At 37.6% G+C, this 18611-nt stretch overlaps 1 protein-coding gene across 3 annotated transcripts in view; it reads left to right on the forward strand.

The window, feature by feature from the left end:
• The window catches only part of SENP7 (SUMO1/sentrin specific peptidase 7), a 201644-nt gene that overhangs the window by 54375 nt on the left and 128658 nt on the right, over nt 1-18611 (forward strand). For 2 of the 3 annotated variants that reach the window (XM_006890011.1, XM_006890012.1), the window contains exon 3: nt 14504-14701. The exons of the other annotated variant lie outside the window; for it this stretch is intronic. In XM_006890011.1, the coding sequence (XP_006890073.1) occupies nt 14504-14701 (198 nt within the window). The remainder of the gene's footprint in view (nt 1-14503; nt 14702-18611) is intronic. 3 annotated transcript variants of the gene reach the window in all.

Consider the following 18611-nt stretch of genomic DNA (forward strand, 5'->3'; position numbering starts at 1 on the left):
AACAACGATACAGCTTAAAAGAACCAAGAACAAAAGGCCAGGTTGCTCACTGGGGGGTGTTCCTACTCTTGTAGAAGTCTTTGTAGCAAATTTGACTGTTACACGACATTGATTTTTTTTTTCTGCTACATTCATGGGCATTCACCATTGACCGAAGTAGAAGAAATTTATTCACAACTTCAGTTCCTCCTCCCATTTATCTTGATGGTATTTATTGGTCTGGTTGTGAGGATTTTAATTTTTCTCTCATATTTAGGTATCATCCGTACTGAATGTAGTATATGACCTTCATCAGTAAGCGCTTCAGATCATCTTCATTATCTGCAAGCAAGGTTGTGTCATCTTTATATCTCAGGTTGTTTAATGATTCTTCTCTGAATCTTGTTGCCAAAGTCTTCATATCATTGAGTTTTTTATTTGTTCAGCATATAGATTTAAAGTGAAAAATACCATCTTGCCACACAGTTTTTCAGTGTAGCACCATACCTAGCCTGATGTTCTTTTTAAATAATTACCTCTTGATATTTTTGTGAAATTCTCATTCTTGATGTTACCTGTATTTTGATCTATATAATAAAGTACTTTAAAGTTGTGAATAAAATATAAGTAAATATTCTCTGGTCAAGGTCATCTCACATAAACAATGATATCCTTCGTTCCAAAGGTATAGTTTACATAGCATAAATTCACCCATTTTAAGTCTAGTTTTTGGTATGTTTATAGAGTTTTGAAGCCATCTCCACAATTTAATTGGAATACATTTGTCTCACTTTTAAAAAGAAACTGTGTCCTTATTTATAGGCACATTCTATACCCATGCACAGCTCACAGCTCTAGTCTGTTGCTAACCTGTCTTCCATTTCTATGGAATTGCCTTTTTTTTGATATTTCATGTAAATGGAATGTTACAGTACATGTTCTTTTGTATATGTTTATTTTTCAGATAATAAATTTTCTTTATATATATTTTTAAAGTTTAGAAGTTTATAAATTGGATTTCAGTCATTCAAACATTTTATTTTATAACATTAATTACAATTTATTGATCACACACACACTTAGTCTCTGTAATCCATCAATACCTCATCAAGCCCTTTTTTATATTGCCTTTCTCTTGACTCAACTTATCTAGTAATTTTCTTCTTCTTCCTCTTTTCTCATTCTTGTTAATCCTCCAAAATTAAGTCTGTGTGCAACCTTTTCTTGCATAAATTAGTGGTCTTGTGCCATAATTGCTTTTTTGTCACTGATTAATGTAACTCAGCAAAGTTTTTCCAAGGTCAACCCATGTTGTGTAGTGTTTCATGTATTCCTGATCCACTTTTAATGATGCACTGTACTTAATTGTGTGGATATCCTACAGTTTCTTCAGCCATTTTTCTGTTGACAGGCTCTTGGGTTGTTTCCAGTGTTTTACTGTGATTAATAGTGCTGTTCTAAACATGGACATGAGAATATAATTTTGTGATATTTATCTTTATTTCCTTGACAGGTATACCTAATAGTGGGATTTGCTGAGTCAAATGGCGTTTAAAACTGTTTTCAACTTTCTAAGGAAGTGCCAGATTGCTTTCTGCAGTGGTTGCACTATTTTGCATTCTCAATTGCAGTGTATGAAAGTTCTAATCTTTCCACTTCCTTGCCTGCATCTGTTATTTGCTGTCTAATTGAACATTACTGTTTTTGCTGGAATGAGATGATACTGTGTTGTTTGTTTTTCACTGGCACCTAACAAAAACAACTATAGCAATGGTGATGAAAAAGGAATTTAAGCTGCTTTGAAGGAATTGGCAAAAACCAAGACTCCAGGAATTGATCACATACCAGTTGTCATACTTCAAGAAATAAATGCAGCCTTTGATGTAGTCACCAGGTTGTGCTAAGAAATCTGGAGTACAACAGGCTGAAAGAGATCCATATTTGTAACCATTCCAAAAAAAGGTAATCTGACAGTGTGGAAATCATTGAATAATATCACTAGTATGCAAGAAAGATCCTGCTGAAGGTTATCTAAAAATGACTGACTGGAATAGTACATTGACACAGAACTGTCAGATGTGCAAGCTGGGTTAGAAGAATTTGCCACTAGGGATATTATAGCCAAAATTAGATGGATCTTAACTGAAAGCAGAGAGTACTAGACGAATACTGTATTTCACTGACACTACAAAGACATTTGACTGTGTGGATCACAACAAATTGTGATTAGCCTTGAGAAGAATGAAAAGTATATGTCATAGATGGGTCCTATAGGTTTTAATAATTTGGGAAGCTGGACTTTATGAAGAGGAATGTGGCATCAGGATTGGAGGAAGACTTACCAACAGCCTGTTTTGTACAGATGCCACAACCTTGCTAAAATTGAGGAGGACCTGAAGTGTTTGTTCCAGAAGTTCTCGGACTACAGTCTTCAATATATACATTGAAGCTCAACATCAGAGAAACAAATATTGACAGTACCATGATAGATGGAGAAGAAATTGAAATTATTAACAATTTCAGATTGCTTGGTTTTGTAGTCATCTTGGCATCAGGAGTCAGGAAATCAGGAGACTAATTTCATTGGGAAACTCTGCTCTCAGGGACCTCTCCAAAAGTGAAGACTGTGAAGTGTCTAGTGAGTAAGGTGTGCCTGAACCAAGCCATGGTCTTTGCACTTACTAGCTATACATTAGAGAGCTGGACAGTGATTAAGGATGATAGAAGAATCAATGCCTTTGAGTTGTGCTGGAGAAGAGTATTAAACATGTTATGGACTGCCAAGAGATAAAACAGGTCTGTCCTGGAGAGGGTGAAACTGAGCTGCTCCTTGGAGGCAAGGATTTTGAATCTCTCTCTCAAATATTTTAGGCATATTACTAGGAGTCACCAGTCTTGGAGGAGGACATCATCATACTTGGAAAAGTGAAGGGCCAAGGCAGGAGAGAAAGACTGATAAGATGAATTGACACAGTAACTGGGGTAGGTGTGTCAAAGACAATGAGATTGGCATAGTATATAGGACAGAGTTTAGAGCTATTGTCCATAGGGATGCTGTGAGTCACAAAGGACTTGAAGGCCCATAAAAACAATGTCTTTTGATTTCTTCACCCCCATAAGTATGTTGACCCAAATAAAAGAAAATCCTTGACAACTTCAGTCTTTTCTCTATCTTGATGTTGCCTATTGGTCCATTGGTTACGATTTTTGTTCTCTTGATGTTTGGATGTAATCCATTTTGAACACTGTAGTCTTTGATCTTTAGTAAGTGCTTTAGATGTTCTTCTCTTTCTTCTTGCAGCATTCTGCCATCTATATAATACAAATTGATCATGAATATTCCTCAATATCTGATGCTACATTCTTCCTCATCAACTCCAGCTTCTCAGTTTATTTGCTGAGCATACACATTGAACAAACATGGAGAACGGACACAACTCTCCTGCACACATTTTCTGGTTTTAAATCCTATAATGGTTTCTTATTCTGTTCTGTCAGCTGCTGTTTGGTCTGTGTGCTGGTTTTGCATTATCACTATTAAGTGTTCTGGGATTCCCATTCTCCAGATGTTAACTATAATTTGTTATATGATCGACACAGGCAAGTGCCTTTGCAGAGTCAATAAAACACAACTAAATATCTTTCTAGTATTTTTTGCTTTCAGCTGAGATCTAACACCAGTGATCATAGACCTCATTCCATTACCTCTTCTGAAGCTATTTTGAGTTTTTGGAAGTTATCTAACCATATATTGTTCTAGATGTTTTCAGTAATCTTTAGCAAGAGTTTTTTTCTATGTTGTTGTTGTGGTGTACTGTGGAGTCACAAAATTGATCCATAGCTGACCCTCCATCAGGTTTTCAGAAGCAGTTAATAGCACTGGAGATTGCCCACCCTTTTCTCACAGAGCAGCTGATGGCCTCGAACTGGATGCCTTCAGGATTGCAGAGCAATTTTATGGTAACTATGTTACTATATATGTAATATTAATGATACTCTTTGACAACTTCCACATTCTAGTATACCACCTTTTTTGGGGGGGATGGGAAGGGAAGGTAAACTCTTCTAGTATGTTTGCCAAGTAGTTGTATTCTAAATTTGTTAATGTAATCTAGTGAGCACATCCAGGGCTGTATCTGTTTGTTGAACCACCTTAATTAGTATTCCAACAGTTCCTAGAGCCTTTATTTTGCCTTTAGTACCATTGATTCTTGATTAGTGATCCTGAAAATGGTTCAGTGTCAACTACCTATTTTTGATAGTTATTCGATATATTCCTTTTATCATCTTCCCCTCTCCTTTACAAATTAATTACTTTATTTAACAACTTAATAAAGGCCAAAACTGATGATTTTTAACATGGTATGGGGAGATCACAGTAAAGAATAATACAAAGTGCCTTAAAAAAAATTCAGTTCAGTACAGGTTCTCTCATGAGACAAGCCTTGTAATAAAGAACAACTAGCAATAACACTTCCATCGTCATTTGATGCTTCCTTCATCATTCAGTGTTTACCTATGGAATCTTTCATTATTGCAATACAAGACTTGAATTTATTCATCAAATCTTTCAACTTTAGAAATCTCCAAGTTTGTTCTTCTCTTTTGGTTTTCTAACTCCAGATTTTTGCACATTTCTTCATAATATTTGACTTTATCTTCTTTAACTGCCCTTTGATATTTTCAGTTCATCTTTCTTTTGTATTCCTTCCCCTTGTTTTGATTTCCAGTGCAAGTTTCTGCATCTTTTTTTAAAATTAGATTTTCCTTTCAGAGGACCTTTGATTTGCTAATAATTCCTATTTTGATAAAACTCAGCTCATTGCCTTTGAGTCACAGCTAAATTAAGGCTGACTTTTCATTGCATTTCTGAGACTGTAAATCAAATGGAAGGCGATTTCCCGTCATTCTGTAGGGGAACTTCTTGTGGATTCAAGCCACCAAAGAGGTGTATTCTTTGGATATTTTGGATTAGTTTACCTTCTATGGACTATGCTACTAGGCTTCCCTATTCCTACCTTTCCCTCCCCCTGTCGAGTCAGAACTAATTAATAGCTGACCCTCTAGCAGGTTTTCAGAAACAGTAAAGCACATGAGAGAAGATTTATCTCAAACCAACAGACACTTAGACAGAGACCCATCCTTCTCTTGCAGAGCATTTGGTGAATTTGAACTGCACACTTTTGGGATTGCAGTACAACTTCTTACCAGTAGAGCTTTCATGTGCTGTGGATATACAGAGATAACAGGTGTGACTTCCTAATAGGTGGAGGAGGCCATGGAGCATATTTTGTGGTAGGCTCTCTCCCAGGATAATTGTTTGTTTTCTGTTGTTAGACTAAAAACTGCCAGACAGATAGCGTCTTCAAAAAAGGAAATTGACTTTGGATGTCTAATGGTGACTGAACAAATAACAGACACTATCTTAGAAGCCAACTGCACATGTGCTTCCTTTTGTAAGACAACCTGACTTTCCCTCCTTTAAAGTGCTTAAAAAATGTGAAATCTTCCTCGTATCTTTAACCTATAGATTATTTTTTCTGTTTAATTAAGAAATATTTTTTTGTTCCAACCTGTCTTCAGGATTATTTTTTACAGCCATAGACAGCAGAACTATTGTTTTCCAGAAATAATGCATATAATTTGGTATAATTTTGTGGCTTCAAGCTAAGAATAAAGAACATATGGAACACAGGAGGAGAGAATTCAGGAATCAGAATTTACCAGGAGGTAAAGGAAATTCTCAGAATAAAGGGGAAGTCCCTTTATTCTACATTTATTATACATTTAAGCTGAATATATCAAAATGGAATGGTTTGTAGAGGAGATCTCCAAGAACAAAAGTACTGGAGTTAATAAACTGTTTGATATATTTGTTCTTGTTGAGAGTAGTTATGTCTCCCTGTGAAAGAATTTTAGTAAAATTGTGCTCATGCAAAACCTGTACCTAGAGCAAGAAGCTTTTGTTCGAATGGAGCAAAGGAATACTGCATGGTTTAAAATTAAGAGAGGACTATGTCAGAGATGTATCCTTTCTCCATACTTTTTCAGCCTATATAGTGACAGATCTTTTGAGAGACTGGACTTTATGAAGAAGTATGTGGCATCTGGATTGGAGAAAGACTCATCAACCTGCATTATGTAGATGGCACAACCTTGCTTTCAGAAACTGAAGAGGACCTGAGGGTTTGCTGTAGAAGATAAAGGACTGCAGCCTTCAAGGTGGATTACATCTCAACATCAAGAAAACAAAAATCCTCACCATGGGCCAATAGGTACCATAATGATAGATGGAAAAAGGATTGACACTTTTAATGATTTCATCTTGCTCGAATGAAATAAAAAGTCAGGAGATCAAAAGACGTGTTGTACTGGTAAAATATGTTGTCAGGGACCTCAAAAGTTCTAGAGAGCAACAATAATCGGTATAGAGACTAAGGTGTGCCTGGACCAAGCCATGGTCTTTTATATTGCTTGCTGCACATCAGAGAGCTTGACAGTGAGTCAATGCCTTTGAGTTGTGGTGCTGGAGATGAGGATTGAACATACAAAGAGTTCTGGAGAGGATGAAACCAGGTTGCTTTTAGAGTTTGAAGCTCTGTTTCACATAATGTAGACATGTTGCCTGGAGGGACCATTCCTTGGAGAAGGACATCATGCTTGGAAAGGTAGAAGGTCATTGCAAGAGATGAAGACTGGATTTTATGGATTGATACTGACTGTGGCAATGGCATCAGATATGTTTTAAATAGTGAAGTCGGCTTAAGAATGGGCAAGATTCAGAGCTGTTGTTCTTATGATCTCTCTGAATCTTGTGAACTGGACATAACCTATGTAGAAAATGAAATGGATTAAATGCAAATATAAAATTATATTCTTAATAACTCCTATAAAGGAGCCCTTGCAGTGCTATAGTGTTAAGAGTGCTTGACTGCTTACCAGAAGGTCACTGTTTTGAAACTATTACCTCCTTTTTTAGCCTGTTAACCCTTATGCAAGAGGGAGTATGATAGTTTGCTTCTAGAGTGTCTTGAAACTACCTATACAGCAGTTCTGCCCTGTCCTAATAGAGGTGCAGTGAATCATCTTGCTAGCATTGTGTTTCGTTTTAGGTTTTTAAAATAGCTATCTGTGCTGAACAGATCATCCAGGAGGCTGGGCTCTGTGAGGAGGAATGTAGCCTCAAGACTGGAGGAAGACTCATCAACAACCCTTATTAAGCAGATGACACAACTTTGCTTGCCGAAATTGAAGAGGACCTGAGACATTGCTGCAGACGGTCAAGGACTACAGCCTTCAGTATGGATTGAAGCTCAACATCAAGAAAGCAGATTCTCACCACTGGGTCAATTGGCAGCATCATGATAGATGGTGATTGAGATTGTGATTGTTAACAGCTTTAGTTTGTTTGACTCCAAAATCAACACTCTTGGTACTAGCAGCTAGGAAACAAAAGATGAATTGCATTGGGAAAAATCTATCAATGACCTCTCCAGGGAACAACAACGCCAGTATAGAGACTAAAGCACCTGATCCAGGCCATGGTCGTCACAATTATGTGCTATGCATCAGAAAGCTGGACAATGACTAGGGCTGATAGAAGAATTAATACCTTTGAGCTGTGGTGCTGGAGAAAAGTATTGAATATACCAATGGACTGCTAGAAGGACGAACAGATTTGTCCTGTTTGTCTGACGTACTTTGGGCATATTGCAAGGCGAGACCAGTTCTTGGAGAGGGACATCACGCTTGGGAGGATGGAGGGACAGCACAAGTGAGGAAGACCTTTGAGATATATTGTGTCAGTGACTGGAGTAATGGGGATGGGTGTGCTGGAGATGATGAGGCTGGCACAAAAGATAGAGCAGAGTTCATAGCTCTTGTTGCTATGAGTTGCAAGTGAGTAGATGACGTTTAACAACAACAACAATGAAGAAAACATTGTATACAGAAGGAAGTCAGATATAGTGACTATTTGGTTTTGATCCAAGAATATTCTGAGAAACAAGAGTTTTAATTTCATTTTTCTGGAATCCAGATTTTTTTTAGAAAAATTTATTTTAAGAAAAACGATCAAATAGCAAATTTTTATGTTGTATGAAACCAACAATTGATCCTTTACTTCCCAAACTCAGTAGGCAAACTTATTATGTTTTTAAAAGTTAGTAGAGAACTATGAGGCTACATTTTGAACAAGTCATATTACTCCCAGTAAACCATTTGTGAATTTATCAAAAACGGAACTAATAGTAAATGCTATTGTATGTTGTTGTTTGCTGTGGAGTTAAGCAGGACTCATAGCAATCCTATGAACAAAAGACCTGAAGCCTTTCTATAACTATCGTCATTTCTCAAAGTTCATAGAGTTTCCAGAGGCATATTGTTTAGGAAGTAGATGCCACTCTTGCTTCCAATGCTATTGTGTAGTGATAGTTTTAAGTAATAGAATGCATTATTAAAAATTCTAGTCTCTTCCATAAACATGAGATGGATCAATTCTGTGACTGGAGTGGTGGGAATAAGTGTGTTTGAGATGGTTAGGTTGGCACAGGATAGAACAGTTCTTAGGGGTCGCTATGAGTCGCAAGTGACTCAGTGGTATATAACAACAACAAAACAACAGTCTTTTCCAAGTTATGTAGTAATTTTTTAAATCATTGCCCTTGAATACTGCACAGTATTCCATTGTGGGAATGTATCACAATTTCTCAATCCATTTAATTGTGGCTGGACATTTGGGCTGTTTCTGTGTTCTTGGAATGGTGAATAATGCTGGTATGAACACTGGTGTACAGATCTCCAGTTGTATCTCAGTTATAATTTCCTTGGGGTATACGCCTAAGGCCAAATACTCAAGCTCTGCCATCTTTGGGGTTGACCCGCTCCCCTGGAATCCAGATTTCTGTGGTTGATGAAGTTTGGAGTAACACATCAAGACCATTGTTTGGAAGGTTTTTGAACTTTGAAGAAACTATTTTCTGAAAGTCATTTTTATGTCAAATAGTGATCTAGATCATTAGTAGGGTCATTATGTCTTAAGGGTTGTGTTACTTAATTGATGGTTGTTGTTGATGTTACGTGCCTGCGACTCATAGCAACCCTATGTACAACAGCCCTAAACTCTGCTCTATCCTGTGCCAGTCTTGTCTCTGACACACCTACTGCCGTAACCCAGTGACTGAATCAGTCCATCTCTTCGAGGGTCTTCCTCTCCTTCACTGTCCCCCACCCTCCCAAACATGACATCCTTCTCCAAGAACTGGTCCGTCCTTGCAACATGTCCAGAGTATGTCAGATGAAGCTTCAGAATCTTTGCCTCCAAGGAGCAGCCTAGTTTAACCCTCTCCAGGATGAACCTGATCATATTCTTAGCAGTTCATGTTATAGTCAATGTTCTCCCATCACCACAGTGCAAAGACATTAATTCTCCTTTTATCATCCCTAGTCATTGTCTAGCTCTTTGATGCATAGCAAGTGATTACAAAGACAATGGTATGTATCAGGCACACCTTAGTCTCCAGAGTGACATTATTGTTCTTTAGTACTCTGGAGAGGTCTCTGACCGCAGACTTTCCCAGGCAATAGTTCTTTTAATTTCCTGGCTGCTGGTGCCAAGAGTATTGATTGTGAAGCTGAGCAAACTAAAGCTGTTTACAATCGCAGTCTCTTCACCATCCAACATGATATTGCCAGTCAGCCCAGTGGTGAGAATTTTTTTTTTCTTGATACCGAGCTTCAATCCATATTGAAGGCTGCAGTCTGTGACCTTCTGCAGCAAGAACTTGAGGTCCTCCTCATTTTCAGCAAGCAGAGTTGCGCCATCTGCATAATGCAGATAGTTGGTGAGTCGTCTTCCAATCCTGATGCCACACTTCTCCTTATAGAGCACTGCCTCCCAGATAATCTGTTCTGCATATAGATTGAAAAGGTATGGAGGTAGTGTATATCCCTGACATATACCCTTCCCAATTTTGAACCATGCAGTATTCTCTTTCTCTGTTCTGTTCACTGCCTCCTGGTCCAAGTTACAGGTTTTGCATAAGTATAATGAACTGTTCTGGGATTCCCATTCTTCTCAGTGTCAGTCACAGTTTGTTGTGGTCCACACAGTCAAACGCCTTTGTATAGTCAATACAGATAAACATTCCTCTGGTACTCCCTGCTTTCAGCCATGATGCATCTAACATTAGAATCTACATTATCCCTAGTACCACAACCTCTTCTAAACCTAAGCCTGCACTTCTGGCAGTTTTCTGTTTATGTGCTGTTCCAGTTGTTTTAGGATAATCTTCAGAATTTTGCTTGCATGTGATATTGATAATATTGTTTGATGCTTTCCACATTCTGTAGGATCACCTTTCTTTGGAATGAGAACAAATATAGATCTCTTTCAGTTAGTTGGCCAGATGGTTGTTGTCCAGATTTCTCTAGGGCAGCATCTGTTTGTTGAAATACATCAGTTGTTGGTATACTGCCAATTTCTGGGGTCTTTTGTTTTTTGCCAGTTCTTACAGAGCAGCTTATACTTCTTCCTTCATCATCACTGGCTCTTGATTAAACATTGTTTCATGAATTTTCTGTCTGCCAATTCCTTTTGGCACAATGACTCTGTATACTCTTTCCATCTTCTTTTAATACTTCCTGGATCTTTATCCTCCCTGGATCATGAGAGCAGCACCCCATCACTGCTGTGAACCCTCACACTTGCTGACACACTAAAGTAGCACCCTGTTCTCTCCTTTGCCATCCTCGCACTTCCTCACACATGAGACCAGTACCCTGTCATTTACTGTGCCATCCTCACACTCTTTAAACATGACAGAAGTACCCCATCCTCTGCTGAGCCATACTCACATTCCTTTACATAAAAGCAGCAGCCAGTCCTCACCTGTGCCATCCTCACAGTCTCTGACAGAGGAGACCAGTAACTCCAAAAGAAACTCAGAAGATTTTTCTGGTCAAAGCATCCTTTTAAGTATAGCAACTCGAGGCTTGAATTTGTTCTTCAGTTTCTTGAGCTTAAGAAATGCTGAACATTTCCTCTCTGAGAATACACCACATGGCAGATGGAGGCCCCTGGGGCCCTAGGTTGGGAGTCTGGGGTGGTTACCGCAGAGACTTTGGTAGTGACCTTTGGGGTTGGGGCCATGGCAGGGGCTGTGGGAGGGGCCGTGGAGCTTGAGGAGCCAAAGCGGAGAACAAGGTGTGGCTCCCCGTCACCAAACTGGGCTGCCTAGTGAAAGATATCAAATCCTTGGAGGAGATTTATCTCTTCTCACTGCCCATCAAGGAATCTGAGATCACTGACTTTTTCCTGGGCTTGTCCCTCAAGAATGAGGTATTGAAAATCCTGCCTGTGCAGAAACAGACACGTGTTGGCCAGTGGACCAGGTTCAAGACCTTTGTTGCGTGTCATAGACGAGAGCCACAGATAGGCAAGGGAGTAGAGAGGAAGCTCCCATTCACTTGCTTTAAGTGTGGCTCTGAAGGACACTTGGCCAAGGTGGCCCACATCAGGTCCTCATGGCAGACAGGACTGACAGGCCCCAGTTCCCAGCTGGAAACAAAGGAGGACACTTCAACGATTTAGATCCTCCCAGAAGAGCCGTGGATGAGCATTAATATTACTGGTAAGTATATTCATTTTCTCCTGGTCACAGAGCCTACTAATTGGTCCTAAAAGCCTTATGAGGTCCCAACACTTCTCACTATCTCTTAGTTGTTGGAATGGATGGAAAACCTCATAAGCAGTTTCTTACTTCACCTCTCCCTTGCATGTGAACTTCTGAGTTGTAAAACAGCCCAGTGGTAGATGGAAATTGCTCCAGGACTTACGAAGCATAAATGACATAGCTGAGCCTCTCCATCTTGTGGTTCCTAACCGGAACACTATAATAGACAGAGTGCTAGCCTATGGGCCTTTTATTGTAAGAACCACCTTCCCTCTGTAACTTGATTTGTGCCACTACTAGAATCTCTACTCGGAATATTATTGCTTGTTAATTTTTGACTCAGGTACTTTTAACTTGTTAGTTAAATTTGTGTCTTCTAGGTTGCAACACCTCCATGATACATCTTCAAGGATATGAACATGTACGGCTAAGCACAATTGATAACAAGTGCATCTAAATTCCAAAATCAATCTCCATAATAGTCTATGTGTTTCCTGCTGCCAAAGGGGCCCTTTAGAGTAGTGAGAGAAGATCTCCACCCTGAAACCCACAGCATCCCTTTTCAGCAGGAAGTAGCTAAGAGAATATACCATCCCCTTTTTCTCATGAATCAAGGTGAATCTCTCTCAGGGAGGAGTGATAGGGAATGGCAAAGGACATATTGACAAAGGAGATTAATCAGAACTGGCTTTGACAAGCACTGTGGCAATTGGACAATTAAAACAGACATGGGGGGGAGAACGAACTGGGGAGGAGGGTAGAGAAAACAGTGCAACAATGAATGAATGAGAACCCCAAATCTCTGTAAATATTCATTAAAACTAATAAAATAATAATTAAACAAAAAAGACCTTTGTTGCCATTGGAGACTATAATGGACATGTTGGCTTGGGCATCAAGTGCTTCGAGGAGGTAGCTACTGCATCTGTGGGGCCATTATCCTAGTCAAGCTCTCCACTGTCCCTGTGCAGCATAGCTACTGGGGGAACAAGTTTGGCAAGCCTCACACCGTTCCCTGCAAGGTGACTGGGCACTGTGGCTCTGTGTTGGTGCATCTGATCCATGCACCCCAAGGCACTGGAATTATCTCGGCCCCTGTGCCCAAGAAGCTGCTGCTGATGGCTGGAATTGATGACTGCTACACCTCAGCCAGGGGCTGCACAGCTACCTGGACAACTTTACCAAGGCCACCTTTTATGCCATCTCCAAAACCTACAGCTACTTGACCCCAGATCTCTGGAAAGAGACTGTTCACAAAGTCTCCCTACCAGGAATTCATGGACCATCGTGTAAAGACTCTTACCAGAGTCTCTGTGCAGAGGACTCAGGCTCTAGCTGTGGCCAGCATATAGTGGATTTTCTATAACAAATCAGTGAATTAAGTTAGAAAAGAAATGCTAGGCAAGTTTGGCCCCTTTGATTTTCTGACTCCAGCTCTTTGCACATTTAATTATAATACTTCACTTTGTTGTCTTGCGCTGCCATTTGAAATCTTTTGTCCAGCTCCTTAATATCTTGTTCTCTTCCCATTGCTTTGGCTTATTGGTGCTCTAGTGCAATGTTCAGAGTCTCTTCTGACATCCATTTTGGTCTTTGTTTCTTCTTCTGTCTTTGTAATGATCTTTTGTATTCTTCCTGGATGATAATATCCTCCCACACAACTCATCTGGTCTTCACTCATTAGTGTTCAAGATCTCAAACCTGTTCTTGAGATGGTTTTGCAATTCTAGTGGGATAGACTCAATTTTAAATTTTGGTTCCTGTGGAATTGATTTAATTTCCATTAGCTTCGGCTTGAACTTGCAAATGAGTAGTTGGTGGTCTGTTCCACAGTCTGCACCTGGCTTAGTTTTCACAGCTGATATTGAGCTACTCCAGCGGTTCTTTCCACAGATATAATCTATCTGATTTCTATGCATATCATCAGGTGAAATTGATGTGTATAGCTTGCGTTTATGCTTCTTATAAAACGTATTTGCAATGAATAAATCAAATGCTGAAATTAAGTCCTACTACTAATAATAATTCATTGAAATATATTTAATACAGAATTTCTAAATTTGTAACATTTTGACTATGGAGGCAAAAATATTTCAAAGTAAGCCATTTTAAAAACCTCCAAAGATTTCTGTACCCCATTTTATCAATAATCTTATCATTGTTCCTTGGAAGTGGAGTCAGAACAGTTCCTACATAATAGGAATTTGTAAAACTACAGATATGTGGTAGTGCTGTTGGCTTTTGAGTATACTCAGCAGCACTGCCACATATCTCTAGTTTTGAGAAACAGAAGCACTAGGGTCAGACTCGAAGCTGTTTTACACGTAAATATATGTTCCTCAGAACAGAATAGTTCCTCAGATTTTGTCATAAAATTAGATTAGATGTAGACGGGCAGAATGAGATAGAAGGAACTGCTTTTGCATTTAAACAAATGACTTGTAAATATTTTCATTTTATCTGTTTTTAGAAGTAAGGTAAAAATTAAATCTATATACTTTATAGGTTTAAAAGCATAGATAGTATATTGTTGTGCAGAAAGATTTGCCTCTGTGTTAAAGCGTATTGTTGTTCTACTGCTAACATTGTGACTAAATAGAAATGTTACCTTCTTTTAGCTATTCATGTGTATGACCACAATTGTAGTCTACCATATGTAATTTTGAAGAAAATACAGTTTACTTTTTAATGTTTTTTTGTAGGACTTAATTATTATTATTTTTACTTAGGAAATTTACTAATTACTTGAAGAACTGAAATTTTCAGTATCTGGAAGTTTTAATGTCTTATACTTTGTGATAAATTTGTGCATGTTTAGTACTGTGTGCATTAATTGTTTATGTGTGTAACAGGCAACTCAGAGTTATGTTGACGAATGTCCTATGGACGGATTTAGGACGAAAATTCACAAAGACCCTACCTAGAAATGATGCTAATATATGTGATGGCAGCAAGGTGCACTCAGACTCATTGCCTTCGACATCTGTTGACAACCTAGAGACATGTCAGAAATTAAAATCTCTTCACCAAAGCCTTAAGTTATCTGAAAGGTATGTTATTCAGTCTTGATTTTCTTCAACTTACCACATTTGAAATAATATAAATCCAGTACTCTTAAACTAAAAGTTCTTTGAAATGATCTTTAAAACTGCATATATAAATGTACCCCCATTTGCAGCAATTTAAAAACTGACAGTATCAGTTTACATAGTTGGATGAAGGTTCCATATTTTATTAAATGGATTGGCATGAAATTATTTTTTAAAACTGCTATCTAAAAAAACCTCAAAAAACAAAACTGATATCTGCAGTTTGCCTATTTAATTTTTGATAATTTGATCTATGTCTTTATCTTTGTGCTAATTTATGATATAAAATGAGGATAACTATACTTTTGATTTTATAAACTTATATTTTACATGTGTGCTTAAAGAAGATGTTAATAAAATACTATTTTTAAGGTTTTAATGATAATTATTTTGATTAACTTTGAAAACAAGACTGATTTAGGCTTGCATTTTTAAACATACTTGTATGTGAATGAAAACTAGAAATTAGCTCTAGAAATTTCTAATCTATAAAAATTCGATTGCATATGTTTATGTTTGCAGTTTGAGAGGTTTTTTTGAGGGGTAAGAATGTTTTGCTTTCAATTAGAATAATTTGTTAATACTTAGACAATATTTTTTTAAATTTTTTGACAATATTTGTTTTTATGATCTTTGATATGAGTGACATTATGTGGATTCTTTAAGCCAAGACATAGATAAAAACTTAATTACATAGATAAAAAATTACTTCCAACAGTAATTTTTAACTAAAAATTAACTCTTCCAGAATATATACACATGTCATACACTAATTTTGAAAAAACAAAACAAAACCAAACCCAACTTAACTCTTTAAAAAAAGTAGACATATAAAAAACTAAATTTGTGAGACATTTCTTAATTGATAGTGTCTGATCTAATTAATACTTTCCAAAGCGTCTTGAATCTTGGCATTAGACTACTTTTTGATGATGTGTGTACCATTGAATCGGAACCAACCCACACCTCAGTGGGTTGGTTCTTCAGTGGGTTTTCAGAGGCAGTAAATTGCACGGGAGAAGATTGCTCATCTTTCCCCTGCGGAACAGTTGGTGCATTCAGACTGCATACCTTTGGGATTGTAGTGCATCTTCTTATCATTAAGCCAGCAGAGCTCCCTTTTGGACAACCTAGCATCAGTAATTGAGGAGGTCTTTTGTTCTGATTCTGCTTGATTTTGTCAGTTTTCTTACTAAGCAGAGGTGAACTATTCTTTTACTATGCTGACAGATCATCATAAAGAGTCAGTTAAAAATGACTTTTCCACTTTTTATGACTCTTATGAAAGAAAGCTTTAATACTGTCCTCCAAATAGTGGAGAGAGAAATAACTGATTGATCAGTTTCCTGTCATCCCATAACTACCCTTATCTACTTACAACAATGTGATACTCTGTTCTTTCAGAAAAATAGTTCTTCCTACCAGAAATCATTAGCAGTTAGTTAGCGTGTTACAGGAAATTGAAACGTAATACATAGTAAAGAGCCCCTAAAACGTATGAATCATTTACTGTTTTCTCTTCATTTCCTGGAGTGAATAACCTGTTAATTCAAAGCTCTTTCTCCATACTAAACTTTTAAAAAGAAATACATCATCTTTGTGCTCTAAATTTTACCTGTATCTAGGTTAATGACTCCTTCTTACATCTACTTTTTCAAGGTATAACTTTGGCATTGTCTTAGATCCCTCTGTTCTCTTTACTCTTCCAGTGTAAATGATTTCTCTGTCATCTTGTTGTACTGTGATGGCTGGTGTATTGATATGAGACTACAAGCTTCACAGCTGATATTTTACCTACCAGCAGGATCATATATGGTGGATAAACTTTAGTGGAACTTCCAGACTAAGGCAGACTAGGAAGAAAAGGCCCAGAAGTAATCTACTTCAGAAAAATTAATGAATGAAAACCCTATTTATAGCAGTAGAATTTTATCCCAAGTAGTGCAGCTGTACTATAGTCTCCCAGGTTGGAAAGAACTTAAACTATAATTGGGTAAGTGCTACTTTCTCAATGTAGAGTTGACCTTAATGATAAAACTTTGGTACTTTCTTTTGCTGATGCGACATGACTCAAACTGAGACGTAGCAGTTGTAGAAATCCACTGGTAATTGAAATCTGGACTGTCTGAAGTAGAAACTGTGGACAATAGAAAGTCATAGTAAATGAAATGAAATACTGAATATTGATATCTTAGTTATGACATGAAATGGTATCAACCCTTTTGAATTTAGCAATCTTGTATGCTGAGGAGGACACATTGACAAGAAATGGTGCTGCATTCATTATTAAAAAGAACATTTCAGGATCTCCGCAGAAGCCTAGTATAGTCTGTGATACAGAGATATCCAGTGAACATGACTGTTGTTCATATTTATGCATTAAACATGAATGACAAATGCGAAAAAGTTGAAGTACAACTTGCTGCAATTTGAAATTGATTGAACATACAATCAAGATGCATGTAAAAAGAGCAAGGGCCACATGAGAAAGGCCATGTCTGACCTTTATCAACTTTGCAAAGGGGAACTGTCCTTATCTACAGTGTCAGTAACACAAAACTATTTCCCATGAGGTCAGACATGTCCCCCATGCTTCCATACCTCTACTCATGTCAACACCAATCTTACTGCTTTACTGGGTCCAAAATCTTTAAGTGTTAGCTCACAGACCTCACAGAGGAGTTTTTTGGGATATAAAATGTTATAACCCAGATTAATAATAGAATATAGGCAAGACAGCTACAGAAATGTGTGCACAGGCATCTTGGCCTCAAGCCTTGTTCTCAGTGTTACCATGTTCTCAGTCCTGCTAAAAGTGCTTTCTCCTCCACCCCAAAGTCCCATCTCACGTTACTTCTTCAGTTCAGCCGTGGCTAATGCTGCCATCCTGAAGCATGTGCTGTATTTTCTTGTCTTCTCTTCCTTGGGATAGGGAAGCTGTCTTTCCTATTATCTGGCTGGGGAGAATTCCGTCTCTGCAACTAAAGCTGTTTAATTTATTGGCAAGACTAGCCAGTCCTCTTGTAGATTATTGAGACTGTCCAATCACTTCATGGAATGGTTTTGCATAAACCAACATGCCTAATTTGTTTAGTCCCACCCATCCACATAGTCATCCACACTATAAAAGCCATATTGAAAGACAAATTCATAATGCATATATAGTTACTGTTGGTTAGAATGGGAAAGATGGTAATAAAAATGGTTCAGTTAGTTGTAAAGTAAGATTTTACTGATAGAAACTATGTCAGACGTCACATGATCGAATTTGCAGAACCAGTGACTTGTCATTGGAGTTATTTATTTTCAGTGACTCAGTCAAAGACTGGAATTCCATAGATATCTAATTAACTGTGTTTCTATGGAAAGACATAATGGGGAAGCTTAATATCAATTAAAACAAAACTCTGGGAGTCATCTGCAGACTACATCATTAATTGTGGATGTATGGATATGTGTAAGTTGAAACAGAAGAAAATTAAAGCACGTTCAAGAGAGCCAAAGTAGGATCTTGAGTGCATCTTACATGAATTTGGAGACCATTTCAAGGATAGATTTGAACAGAACACTAGACTGAAGACCAAATGAGTCGTGGGAAGAAATCATGGGTATTGTACATGAAAAAGGAAAAAGTCATTAAAAAAGGAAAAAAGAGGATGATAAGAATGAGTTTAGCTTTTGGAGCATTTGAATTTCAGTTTAGTGAATAGAAGTGATAGAAATTAATATTGATTAAGCAAAAAGGTTGCACAGCTGATTAATGAAATAAATATTAATAATTTGTATACTTTTGACAGAGTTGAATTGACAGACTTTTAATTATAGCTGTAATTATTAGAACAATAAAAGAATTAACTGTTGAAATGACTTA

This window comes from Elephantulus edwardii, unplaced genomic scaffold (assembly GCF_000299155.1).
Source record: "Elephantulus edwardii isolate Elephantulus edwardi_28Jun2011 unplaced genomic scaffold, EleEdw1.0 scaffold00085, whole genome shotgun sequence".
Classification (NCBI taxonomy): domain Eukaryota; kingdom Metazoa; phylum Chordata; class Mammalia; order Macroscelidea; family Macroscelididae; genus Elephantulus; species Elephantulus edwardii.